The 13,617-nt window shown below is 41.5% G+C and overlaps 1 protein-coding gene across 1 annotated transcript in view; it reads left to right on the top strand.

Moving 5' to 3' along the window:
• The first annotated feature begins 792 nt into the window (after nucleotides 1–792).
• The window catches only part of LOC140538950 (uncharacterized), a 110,994-nt gene continuing 98,169 nt past the window's right edge, over nucleotides 793–13,617 (top strand). Inside the window, exons 1-8 of the mRNA XM_072661509.1 lie at nucleotides 793–943; nucleotides 1,951–2,028; nucleotides 3,952–4,095; nucleotides 4,606–4,722; nucleotides 5,127–5,237; nucleotides 6,179–6,289; nucleotides 7,308–7,418; nucleotides 11,164–11,280. Coding sequence (XP_072517610.1) covers nucleotides 3,989–4,095; nucleotides 4,606–4,722; nucleotides 5,127–5,237; nucleotides 6,179–6,289; nucleotides 7,308–7,418; nucleotides 11,164–11,280 — 674 coding nt within the window. The 5' untranslated portion in view covers nucleotides 793–943; nucleotides 1,951–2,028; nucleotides 3,952–3,988. The remainder of the gene's footprint in view (nucleotides 944–1,950; nucleotides 2,029–3,951; nucleotides 4,096–4,605; nucleotides 4,723–5,126; nucleotides 5,238–6,178; nucleotides 6,290–7,307; nucleotides 7,419–11,163; nucleotides 11,281–13,617) is intronic.

A 13,617-nucleotide genomic window follows, 5' to 3' on the forward strand; every position in this document is an offset into this window, starting at 1 on the left:
TGTATTTTTGAGTCTCATATTTTCTATTGGAATATTTATGGATTCCATGATTCTTTAACATATCTGTGAGCTGCTGTTAGGATTGTGGTATAAGTATCAGGTACACTTAAATTATTTTTGATTATTATATTGGTCAGAATAAACATTTTTTATTTTTTAAAACATGTTTATGTTGTCAAATGTTACTAAGATTTTATCAAGGTTATTAAGCACATGTACAGAGCATAATCACACTCTCTGGCAGCACCGGCAGAGGTTGTACCTATCTGTTCTGCATATGTAAATAAAATCTACGGGAACTGAAATCTTTCTACGAGAAAAGAGAGACAGTAGACGTATATTTGCATTTGTGCATGGAGGGCACTTAAGACAAATAGAAAACATAAAAAAAAATCTGTTATGCTTATTGAATCTGATATCCTGATGAAGATTCCCAACAGTTAGTGCAGTTAGGCCTGCAAGACCCTCTCAGTAAAGGTCCCTTTTAGTCCCCATTCATCTCAAATGGAACTCAGCTGACCCTTTATTGCAATAAATATTGTTCATATATAAATGATCAACTAAATTCAAAGCATCTATTATATAAAACTGCAACAATCATCTTAATCTCACACAGCCATAAACAACTGAACATGCCCTTAGGGGCTCTCTGAGTCTGTCAATTATTACAGATCAGACTGAGCTCTGGGCTGTACATGTAAAGTACAGGAAAGTGAGGGGGCGGGAGGAAACAGGAAGGAGAGGTTTTCTTCACAAGAAAAACGAAACTAAAAAAAGAATCTGCCCGTTACTACCTTCTCATTTACATACATACGAGCCATACGCACGAGCCATCTCCTATAGTATTATAATCTCATTTATTCCACACAGCAGAAACACCTGAAGACGTGATGTAGTCCATCTGGAACAGGCAGTCGTTTGAAGCTCAATAATAAAGGAGAAGGTAGGAATGGTAAAATGCAGCTGTAATAAGTGTCTAAATATGATGTACAAAGACATATACCAAGTGAAGCCTGAATATTACTGTGGAGCTGTGGTGAACTTACAAGCCACACGAGCTGCACTGAGAAAACGGTGTAGTGCAGTGATATTTAATCAGAATGATGAAAATGATAAAGGCAGGTGTTGTATACAGATATTGTGTGTAATAAATTATATTTCAGCTAAAGAAGAAAATAACTGCAAAAATAAAAGCGAAAGTAAAACGAGAGAAGCCGGTTTCCGGTGTTAGGCACACTGGCTTCTCAATGTTCCCCTTTTAAAGAAGCCTAACAATAAGAAATCCATACATTTATGATCTTTTAATTTAACAGATGTGTGCACACATGGGTTTGATGCACAGTTTTCTACATATGAAACCATCAGGAAGCTCAGACATTCTCCTCACCACAGACAGAACAGCGAAGCTAAATGCCAGAGCTTTAGTGCGCGCACAGTAAACCGTGTGCATCATTAGTGTGTTTATAGATGATGAATCATAATATGTGATATTTCTGTGCTGTTCAGCTCTTTAACAGCAGTAGAGCATTGTGGGAGTAACTGGTGTTTAGTGTAACACGGTATAACACAGTGTTGAAGTGTAGTATTCAGATACTGGCTAATATAAGTATTTCCCCCCAGAAATTATCAAATTTACATTTCATTTAATGGATTACAAATGACCGCATGGTCCAGCTTGGTCAGGTTGATCATAGCTGCTACAATTTCTGACCAAATTAAAAATGAAAATGAAATCCATTTTTGCTTAATAGCAGGTGGGTGTGAATGGGCTTGCATCCAACCAAATTAATAATAATCTATAGTATATGAGCTATTAGCTGTCCAAGCGCAGTGTTTATTAACTTATTTGAATATGTTAATAAGGCAGAAGATAAGTGACTGTTAAAGCTTCCATGTGTTTTTTTAGATAAACTGAAGCACTGCATTGATCATTTTTATTTATATCCATAGAAAAGGTTTTCTCAGTGGACCAGATGGGCAGAAATTGACCTGTAGAAGCTGTTGTTCTGCATTGCCCAGGACTCACAGGTGTGTGTACTAATTTTCATAATTGTGCTGGAGTAGCTGGGTAATACCTATAAGATAAGCAGTGTTTTCTTACTAAAATACTACAAATTATATTTATGTTCAAGTATGTTCATGACTTCACAATTCTGTTTTTAAATACAAACATAATGAAATATTCACATTTGCCCAAACACAAACTATATTTTCAGTGAACTAGCAGGGTTTTGCAGAGATGCTACATTTAGTAGGAGTGCACAGGTTAATAGGAATGTATAAACAGAATTATTCACATTTAGGCAATTTGTCATTTTAATATTATATAAAGTTAATCAAATGGTAGAATCTTAAGTTAGTTTCAGCACAGTAACTACAGCTCTGTTTTGTCAAGGCTATGAGGTTGTGTTATGTATTCACATCCACTGTGTTCACAGTTAACTTCCACTAATGTAAACCAGAGCTGTAGTCCAGGAGTTCTGAGGTTAGCCAGTGTCCCAGTGTGTGAACCTCTAATGTTTAATTAAGCTAAACAGGTCCCTCCCTCTCTGCTGACTCACCTGACACATTGTTTTCTGTGGGTAAGGGGTTTGGGTTATTTTCTTAAAAAAAATAAGAAATATATACGGATATATATATATATATCCGTAGTTAGCCACCTTAGCTAGATACCCAACTTGACCTGGCTCTGCTTCAGCTACCTGTATATCCAACCTTGCTCACTGAGATGACAGACTGAATCATTGACGACACAACTCTCTCAACCACTAGATGGCAATGATTTCCCTAAACGTTTGGGGCTTTTATTTTGCCAGCCCAGTCAGAGACAGTGAGGAGAAACAACAAAGTTATTTTTAAAGTTGTTTTTTTATTTATTTATTTATTTATTTATTTTTTTAACATTGCAGGTTTTTGGCCCGAACATCCAGGACTTGAGCCCCATAAGTCATCCTCCTATTCCACCACTGGACTGGACTAATACAGCACTTTACTGGGTCCGCAGTTCAGAGAACAAGCATTGGCTCATGCAAAATCCATTTAAATTACTTAAATTATCAAGGAAACATTTGATGTTTTTTTATTTTATTTTACAGTAAACAGTAAATCAATCAATGCAATTGATTAATAACCTAGTAAAATAATTAGAGTTTAGATTTTGGCCTCTAAAGATCCCATGGCCTCAAACAGCAGTTTCGGGGTGTTGTATACTAAATGTTCTTAGCCTACTAAATGAGTTTCTGTGTTTGTGATTATTTGATTTGGTGAAACTCTATTAAAGCGAACACATCAGGTGCTTGTAAGGTTGTCAGACAATACGCTAGCCTAAGTGTAAAACTACATAAGAGCCTCACAAGAACCCTGATGCATCCTTTTTACTGGAGCTTCATAATAGAGTTTCTCCTCCATGGTAAGAGCATACGAACAGTTAGGGTGGATGTTTTAAATTCAGCTCCTTCAACCACAGAGGCAGGTCCTCTGCTTTAGAAGGGGGAGTTATATGGAGCTCCACAGTGTCTCCCATCATTCTGAGTTGTGTTTATAATACTGTTGTTGAAGCAAAGTTACTGTGACCCTTTAACTGAACCGTTTACACTACCCACTGTATGTTCATCAGTAGTGAGGCTCTAATCTGTGGATCCACTGTAGCACCGTAGGTTCTAACTAAAAGTAAACTAAGATGCCCCCCCCACACACACACACACAATTGTTTAAAAGTAGACTTTTCTGAGTGTATCATGGACATCATCGGTGCTTACAGAACAGACCTGTTTCCTTACAGAGTGTAAATAGTCTGGTTTAATTAGATGCAGAGCAGCAGATTAGGAATATAAACTCAGTATGGGAGATTATCCTAATCTGACACTACTGATGGAGTTTGCCTGTGAAATTTCTTTTGATATTATTATTTAATTTGTTTACCATATCTCTCCCCCCCTGCTTTCCCACCAGATGGAGCTGAAAGGATTAACCAATCCTGGCAGGGCTGATGTTTGATGTTCTACAGGTTAACCTTCCTGAAAGGATGGCAGTGGAGTGTGGGAAAAATATATCCTCTGAAATGAGTCTCCAGGAGGACCAAGATGAGATTGAAAGGTAACTATTTGTAAAACTCTCCAGACCTTCCTGTCTTTCATTTATGTTGTCCTTGCTCAGCCCTTGTTGTCTATGTGGTCAACAAGTTTTTTCTTAGTGTGTTCTGTTTGTCTGTCTGGAGTTTACATTCATTCAGATTAGCTGTTTTACATTCTGTTACTAATGATTAGAAATCCAGTAAAGTGAACAGTTTAATATTTTTATTTACTTAATAACCCGGAGCAACACATTTTCTTTGTCCTAATAAGTCTCCCTCTTCTTAAGCTTAAATAGAGTTGTCCTCATATGCTAGTGACGTTGAACATCAGCAGAGTTGTATAGCTCATCCCTTGGAGTACTGTGATTCTGAGTGGGTTTGCAGAGGTGTTGTTACTGGGACCCAGTTGGACTGTGTTTCTAATTCCATTGTTTCACCTTTCTTTATCTTGGGTAATGGATAAAGGTGCAGAATCATTCTTTTAGATGGTGTATTGTGGTGAAAAAAGAGTTCTTAAACCCCTTTCTTTCTAGTTCTAGTGGAACTGCAGAAAGGCCAAACTCCCCTGGATCCAGCTGTGTATCCTTGAAGAGTGACCACGCAATGCTAGAACCTCTCAACCTCAAAGAGGGATCAGCTCCTTCAGAGAGGTAGTCCTCTCTCTTCTACTTGCTGATCCTGAGCTCTTCACATACATGTTTCCAGTCAGCTCTGCAGTGTGGAACTGGGGAGCTGACTTGGGTGAACTCGGGTGTTTTGGGTTTCTCCTGTTTATCCCTACACTGGGCGTCCATCCCAGCGGCGTTGACCGGAACGGGTGGAAGGTTAAATGCATGAACACAATGACTGATTTCATCTGACTCAATAAACATTAAATTACATGAGGAATGTCTGAACAACGTCAAACATAATTAACCAAAGAACATTATTAAGAGTTCTTTGATCCCTGCTTTGTTCTCCATTTATGTCACACGTTCAGCTAACTTAAACTCACTTGTGGTGAGAATACCTTCATTTCATCAGATTTCTAAAACCCCTTTCTTTCTGGTTCTAGTGGAACTGCAGAAAGGCCAAACTCCCCTGGATCCAGCTGTGTATCCTTCAAGAGTGACCAGTCAATGGGAGAACCTCACAACTTCAAACAGGGATCAGCTCCTCCAGAAAGGTAGTCTTTTCTTCACGCTTCCTAATCCCATCCTCAGATACATGTTTTGCTTTCCAGTAAACACATGTACTAATGTACTACTAGAAAAGATCTTAGGTTCAGTCTCCCAGAGAAGGTTAAATCTTGGACCTGGACTATATATTTCTTTTCAGTAGAGGATTTCTAATTAGAGTGCTGAGAGTGCCAGAGGAAGTACGTTCCAGCAATTCGGAGCAAGGACAGAGAAAAGCCTTGATGCTTGAATTCCATGGACCTTGAGGGATGGCGGGTCCTACTTCAGGCTGGAAGGGGCTCTTGGTGCAGATGGGCTTTTGACCATTAGCATCAAGTATGGAGGAGCTTCTCCCATCTTGGCTTTGTAGGTCAGAGTCAGGGGTCTAAATCTGATGAGGGTAGCAGCTACAGGAAGCCAGTGAGGAGAACGCAGCAGAGGAGCTGAACCTGGCTGAATTTAGAAAAGTTGAAGATGACCCGTGCCGCTGTGTTCTGGATAAGCTGCTGGGGTCTGATGGAGCGCAAAGGGAGACCAGACGGAAGAGAGCTGCAGTAATCAAGTCTTGACGTGATGAGAGACTGTATAAGCACCTAGGCGACTCTCTAGAGATGAAGGGTGGAATTCTCCGGATGTTAAAGAGGATAAATCTGCACGACCGAGTCAGATTTGCAATGTAAGTTGAGAACAATAACTGATCATGCATGACTACACCAAGTCTTCCAGCTTCTGTAGATGGAGTGACCAGTGAGTTCTCAAAGGAGATGGCAAGATCATGGTGAATTCCTGCAGATCCCAGAATGTACAGCACCTTGTCCTTCATGTGTCCACATCTGAACTCCTCTCTATCTTTGTCTGCGGGTAATGGATGAAGGTGCAGAATCATTCTTTTAGATGGTGTATTGTGGTGAAAAAAAGAGTTCTTAAACCCCTTTCTTTCTGGTTCTAGTGGAACTGCAGACAGGTCAAACTCCCCTGGATCCAGCTGTGTATCCTTCAAGAGTGACCAGTCAATGGGAGAACCTCACAACTTCAAACAGGGATCAGCTCCTCCAGAAAAGTAGTCTTTTCTTCCCACTTCCTAATCCCATCATCAGATACATGTTTTGCTTTCCAGTAAACACATGTAATATTGTACTACTAGAAAAGATCTTAGGTTCAGTCTCCCAGAGAAGGTTAAATCTTGGACCTGGACTATGTATTTCTTTTCAGTAGAAGATTTCTAATTAGAGTGCTGTGTAATCCAGAGCTACACCAACCTATAAGCCTGGTTTCCTGCACAAGGAACATTTACATTTAAGGCATTTAGCAGACGCTCTTCTCCAGAGCAACCTAGAAAAGTGCTTCACTGCTTTACTCTGAAAATACCCTCAGCTAGTTTGAATAGACTAGAATCTAAAGATACCTCTTAAGCTTAGATACTACTAAACACCAAAGTCAACATTGAGACCATAATACTGGACACTACACATCGCCCGAGTACTCTTGGAAGAGGAGGGTCTTCAGTCTGGGTTTGAAGACCACGAGCGACTCTGCTGTTCAGACACCCAGAGGAAGTACGTTCCAGCAATTCGGAGCAAGGCCAGAGAAAAGCCTTGATGCTGTGTCCTTTAAGAGTGACCACGCAATGCTAGAACCTCTCAACCTCAAAGAGGGATCAGCTCCTTCAGAGAGGTAGTCCTCTCTCTTCTACTTGCTGATCCTGAGCTCTTCACATACATGTTTCCAGTCAGCTCTGCAGTGTGGAACTGGGGAGCTGACTTGGGTGAACTCGGGTGTTTTGGATTTCTCCTGTATATCCCTACACTGGGCGTCCATCCCAGCGGCGTTGACCGGAACGGGTGGAAGGTTAAATGCATGAACACAATGACTGATTTCATCTGACTCAATAAACATTAAATTACATGAGGAATGTCTGAACAACGTCAAACATGATTACCCAAAGAACATTATTAAGAGTTCTTTGATCCCTGCTTTGTTCTCCATTTATGTCACACGTTCAGCTAACTTAAACTCACTTGTGGTGAGAATACCTTCATTTCATCAGATTTCTAAAACCCCTTTCTTTCTGGTTCTAGTGGAACTGCAGAAAGGCCAAACTCCCCTGGATCCAGCTGTGTATCCTTCAAGAGTGACCAGTCAATGGGAGAACCTCACAACTTCAAACAGGGATCAGCTCCTCCAGAAAGGTAGTCTTTTCTTCACGCTTCCTAATCCCATCCTCAGATACATGTTTTGCTTTCCAGTAAACACATGTACTAAAGTACTGCTAGAAAAGTTCTTAGGTTCAGTCTCCCACGGTAACCAACACTCAAAAGGTCACCCCCTCCTCCTCTAGCTGACACTGGATAGCACAACAAATGACAGCTCTTACTTCACTGCTGTCTCTCTTGTTATTTTTAATTCTCGTTGTTCTGTGACAAAAATGACATCAAGCCATAGACTATAAGATTGTGAGTGAAATGTGAAGGCTCGGGCTGATAAACAGTCTTATGCACAGCTGTGCAGTTAGGTGAGAATGAAGTGGCAGTGGTGAGCAGACAGCAGGGGGCAGTTAACACATGGGGGAGAGAGAGAAAAGAAAGGAGAAAAAATAAGGTGTGTTTAGGAGTAGACTGATGTACGACCTGTAAAGGAAGTAGATTAGAGAGACAAATCAGTACAAATCAGAAACCAGTAATCAGTCCTGTAATCAGACCCCTACAGAACAGTGTAAGTATTAAAGCAGGCAACATCAGCACAGAAACAGTAAGGAACACTGGTGGATTATCTGAAAGCTTGAGCTGGGTTGTATGATTGTAGCAAGATCCTGTTGGGCCACAGTATAGGTATAGGTCAGAAGGAGTATTTTATACTTAATGCAGAATTTAACTGCTAACCAGTGACTCTCTGAACTTTCACCTGACATACACAAATGTGTTATCAACAGAATCTCAATAACCTGAACTTTAAAAGTTAAAGACAGAAACATGGATGGAGCTCATATTGCAAAAATCATACATATACATGTACACAATAGATGGCGCTATAACACACAAAATCTGCTGTCCTGGTTCATTATCTATTAATGTTATGAGTTATGAGACATGATTTCCACAGGTACCTGACAGGCTTATCTTACCTTGTGTTTTAATTAATAATTATAATTTATTAATAATTATTAATTAATCTAGACTCTCCAAAATGGGACCAAATGTAAGGTTCATATACAACGTGTTGCTCTGAGATAGTGTGCCAAATCTGGTGTAAATCCACGGTAATTAGATCTGAGGTTGTAAGACTATATATAATGTAATAACTAGGAGCCACAGTGACCTGTAGTAACGGAGAGTGAACCTGTAGTAACGGAGAGTGAACCTGTAGTAGCGGAGAGTGAAGCTGTAGTAACGGAGAGTGAAGCTGTAGTAACGGAGAGTGAACCTGTAGTAACGGAGAGTGAACCTGTAGTAACGGAGAGTGAACCTGTAGTAACAGAGAGTGAACCTGTAGTAACGGAGAGTGAACCTGTAGTAACGGAGAGTGAACCTGTAGTAGCGGAGAGTGAAGCTGTAGTAGCGGAGAGTGAAGCTGTAGTAACGGAGAGTGAACCTGTAGTAACGGAGAGTGAACCTGAGTGAACCTGTAGTAACGGAGGGTGAACCTGTAGTAACGGAGAGTGAACCTGTAGTAACGGAGAGTGAACCTGTAGTAACAGAGAGTGAACCTGAGTGGACCTGTAGTAACGGAGAGTGAACCTGTAGTAACGGAGAGTGAACCTGTAGTAACAGAGAGTGAACCTGTAGTAACGGAGAGTGAACCTGTAGTAAAAGAGGGTGAACCTGTAGTAACGGAGAGTGAACCTGTAGTAACGGAGGGTGAACCTGAGTGGACCTGTAGTAACAGAGAGTGAACCTGTAGTAACAGAGAGAGAGCCTGTAGTAACAGAGTGAACCTGAGTGAACCTGTTGTAACGGAGAGTGAACCTGTTGTAACGGAGAGTGAACCTGTGGTAACGGAGAGTGAACCTGTAGTAACGGAGAGTGAACCTGTGGTAACGGAGAGTGAACCTGTGGTAACGGAGAGTGAACCTGTGGTAACAGAGGGTGAACCTGTGGTAACAGAGGGTGAACCTGTGGTAACGGAGAGTGAACCTGTGGTAACGGAGGGTGAACCTGAGTGAACCTGTAGTAACGGAGGGTGAACCTGTAGTAACGGAGGGTGAACCTGTAGTAACGGAGAGTGAACCTGTAGTAACGGAGAGTGAACCTGAGTGGACCTGTAGTAACGGAGAGTGGACCTGTAGTAACGGAGAGTGAACCTAAGTGGACCTGTAGTAACAGAGCGTAAACCTGTAGTAATTGCATTTATTATTATTATTATTATTATTATTATTAATAATAGTAGTAATGAACTAACATGTAGCAGTAGGTTTAAATCAGCACAGTTCAGACAGTAGGAGATCAGTAGCTTTCCTGCAGTAAGGAGATTCATTATTGAGTCTAACTGCAGTGAGTGCATTAATTATTATTATTATTATTATTATTATTATTAATAGTAGTAGTAATGAACTAACATGTAGCAGTAGGTTTAAATCAGCACAGTTCAGACAGTAGGAGATCAGTAGTTTTCCTGCAGTAAGGAGATTCATTATTGAGTCTAACTGCAGTGAGTGCATTAATTATTATTATTATTATTATTAATATTATTATTATTATTATTAATAGTAGTAGTAAAGAACTAACATGTAGCAGTAGGTTTAAATCAGTACAGTTCAGACAGTAGGAGATCAGTAGTTTTCCTGCAGTAAGGAGATTCATTACTGAGTCTAACTGCAGTGAGTGCATTAATTATTATTATTATTATTATTATTATTAATAGTAGTAGTAATGAACTAACATGTAGCAGTAGGTTTAAATCAGCACAGTTCAGACAGTAGGAGATCAGTAGTTTTCCCGCAGTAAGGAGATTCATTATTGAGTCTAACTGCAGTGAGTGCATTAATTATTATTATTATTATTATTATTATTAATAGTAGTAGTAACTCATTATTGAGTCTAACTGCAGTGGGAAGAGAAGATCTCACACTCTCCTGGTTCTCCACTGTAGTGAGCAGGGGATGTGATGCATTGTCCATGATGGCAAGCAGCTTATTAAGAGCTCATGTTTCAGCCCCAACATTCAGAGTGTCCAGTTTGACTCCTACAACAGAGCCAGACTTCTTAATCAGTTTGTCCAGTTTGTTCTTTGTCCTTTGATTCATAACACTGGGAATATGACAAACTGAATCATGAGTCAAATACAACACATTCATATTCAGTAACACCCACACACTCAAACCACAGTCCATTTAAATATGATAAACGATTTGGACAGAAGTTTTGTTTCTTCTGAAATCAAGGATTCTGTTGGAGTAACTGTCTCTACTGTCCAGAGAAGAAGACTTTCAGCTTGATTTTGTCAGCAATGGGTGCAACTCAGAGTAGCTGAATGTAGTGTACTGCCTGGTCATTGTCTATGTTATTTATGTTGAGTTCCTTGTAACCAGTCAAAGGACCTTTCTTACAAAGTGGATTCAGAACCTCTGCATAGTTATCCTTTTTACTCAGCTGAAGCTTTTAGAGGTAAAGACAGATGCTATTCTCAGCTCATTCAACTTCCTGGAGGGAATATTGGTTAATAACACCAGTCAAAAAATGTTCTAATTTTTGGTAACTGATCATCTGTCTGATAATCATAGCAGTGTATTTATATGACTTGCACAGTGGCCTGCAGCTATCACAGAATGGTCAGTTACAGTGATGGTTAAAGTGTGGTAGTGGATTCAAGCTCCGTGTTCTTCATGTTTGGGTTAGTTTGATTGGCCTGTTCTGTTTCTTAATGCATGTTTAATGTATGTCCTACATGACTGACTCTATTAATACAGTAAGCTGAAGCACTCTCCTCTCTGTCTCTCAGTGACACTGGACAGACCGCGGACTCCTCTGTGTCCAGTCAGGAGCCTGTGAAGAAGAACAAGAGACAAAAGCCTGCTCTCCAGAAATCACTCTCAAAAGATTGTCCTTCACAGCAGAGGTATTTCCAGACTTCCTCAGATAAACGGGGGGCAGGGCTGTCTGGTATTCTGTTCTTGTCCAGTTTTTTGCATGTTGCTTCTCATCCTGATGTGAACTTTCATTCTGGTTTGATTTTTACATTTTTGGAGTTCTTTTTTTTTTTTTTACTTGTGGTAACTGTAATTGGTAACATTCAGCTACTGAGCTTAAATGTGTTTCAGTTCTCATGCTTGACCTCATCCTGACACATTTAGCATATGTCACTGGTTTAGCTCTCCTGAACTCCTGATCCATAACTAACACACATTGATTGATGTTATTATTAAAATAATCATTTATAAAAACCTGGACAGCTTAGCTTCTGGAAACCTGGCAATGGCCAGGCCACTATTTACATCTACACACACTGACCCCGCCTGGCTTTACTTCTCTGTCTAAACGCCCATCTGCAAGGGTCTGAACTTCCTGAACTGCTCACTCTTGCCTCACCCATTTGCTCTGCTGAGATCCTGCTTGACTTGTTGACACTGGCTGCCCATCCCCTTCAAAGCCCTTCATGGTCTGACTCCTGCATATCTCATCATGTATGCATTTATGGAAGAGAACTCTTCCAACCTCACTGTCCCCCTTGTCCCCTCAGGTCCTCAGACATCAGCTTACTTACTGTTCCACTCGTCCCCCAAGGTCCTTAGACAGCAGTTTACTTACTGTCCCCCTCATCCCCTCAGGTCCTCAGACACCATCTTATTCCTTGTCCCCCTCTTCCCCTTAGGTCCTCAGACATTAGTTTATTCACTGTCCCCCTCGTCCCCATGGCTTCTCAGACAGCATTTTACTCACTGTCCCCCTCGTCCTCTTGGGTCCTCAGACAGCAGTTTACTTACTGCCCCCTCATCCCTTTAGGTTCTTAGACAGCAGCTTACTTACTGTCCCCCTCGTCCCCTAAGGTCCTCATATATCAGAACCCTAAAGGGTTCATAAGCACCACTGTTCACAGTAATATCATTCAGATCAATATCAATCAGATCCCTGGACAAGGAAATGGCACAAAGAAGGAGCGCCATTCATCTGCTGAATAAGGGGCCAGAGAGTTCATTGTTGTTGGGGACTTCAATGAAGCAAACCTGAGGAAAGTAGCGCCCAAGTTTTATCATCTCGCGCAGCACGCAGAAAACACAGACTCTGGACCACTGCCACACCCTCTTCCGAGAAGCGTACAAAGCCCTCCCCTGACCTTCATTCGGCAAATCAGGTCACTCAAATGGAGCTGCCCACCATCAGGGAGGTTCATCGCTGGTCAGACAAATCAGACTCAGGACTGTTTTCATGACATGAACTAGGAGATGTTTCATGATTCGTCAAACAACATTGACGAGTACTCAGACTCAGTCACCTGACTCTGAAGTTGATATGTGCAGATACTTTAAGAGCATCAACACCCGTAAATCTGCTGGTCCAGATGGCAAACCTGGCAGAGAGCTTAAAGCATAACTTCAGCTAGCTGGAGCCAGCATTACCTACCTAAATAACTGGAGCCCGGTTGCTTAAACCACTGTCATAAGGTGCAGGTGGTCAGGATGGGCAGCATCACATCCTCATATACCCTCAACCCTGGAGCCCCCCTAGCCCACTTCTGTACTCTCTCCATACCTACCACTGCACAGTTAGACTCAGCTCCAATGCCATCATTAAATTTGCTGATGACACGACAATCGTGGGCCTAATCTCCAACAATGATGAGAGCATACAGAGAGGAGGTCAGCTTCCTGTAACACTGGTACCAGGAAAACCACCTTTCTCTTAACATCAGCAAGACAAAGGAGCTGGTATTGGACTTCAGGAAACAGGAGAGCGTGCACACCCCAATCTCCATCAGTGGGACCACTGTGGAGAGGGTCAGCAGCTTCATGTTGCTTGGTGTTCACATTAGTGAGGAACTTGCATGGACACACTGCACCACACTGGTGGTGAAGAAAGCACATCAGACGGCTGAAGAGGTTTGGTATGAACTCCTGCATCCTCAGGACGTTCTACACCTGCACTGTGGAGAGTGTTCTGAGGGGCTGTTTCTCCACCTGCACTGCTCAAGAGCAGAAAGCTCTGCAGAGGGTGGTGCTCACAGCCCAACCATCTAGATTTCTACACCAGCTGCTGTCTGAGGAGACCCAGGAGGATTATCACAGACTCAGCCCAACCAAGCCACTGCCTGTTCTCTCAGCTGCCCAGCGGCAGGAGCTACAGAAGCATGAAGACCAGAACCAGATGGTCCAGAGACAGCTTCTATCCTCAAGCAGTTCAGCTGCTGAACGAACAATAGCTTGTGGACTGTGGACCTCATCTGTACCATCACACAGTG

This window comes from Salminus brasiliensis, chromosome 18, assembly GCF_030463535.1.
Source record: "Salminus brasiliensis chromosome 18, fSalBra1.hap2, whole genome shotgun sequence".
In the NCBI taxonomy this organism is placed as follows: Eukaryota; Metazoa; Chordata; class Actinopteri; order Characiformes; family Bryconidae; genus Salminus; species Salminus brasiliensis.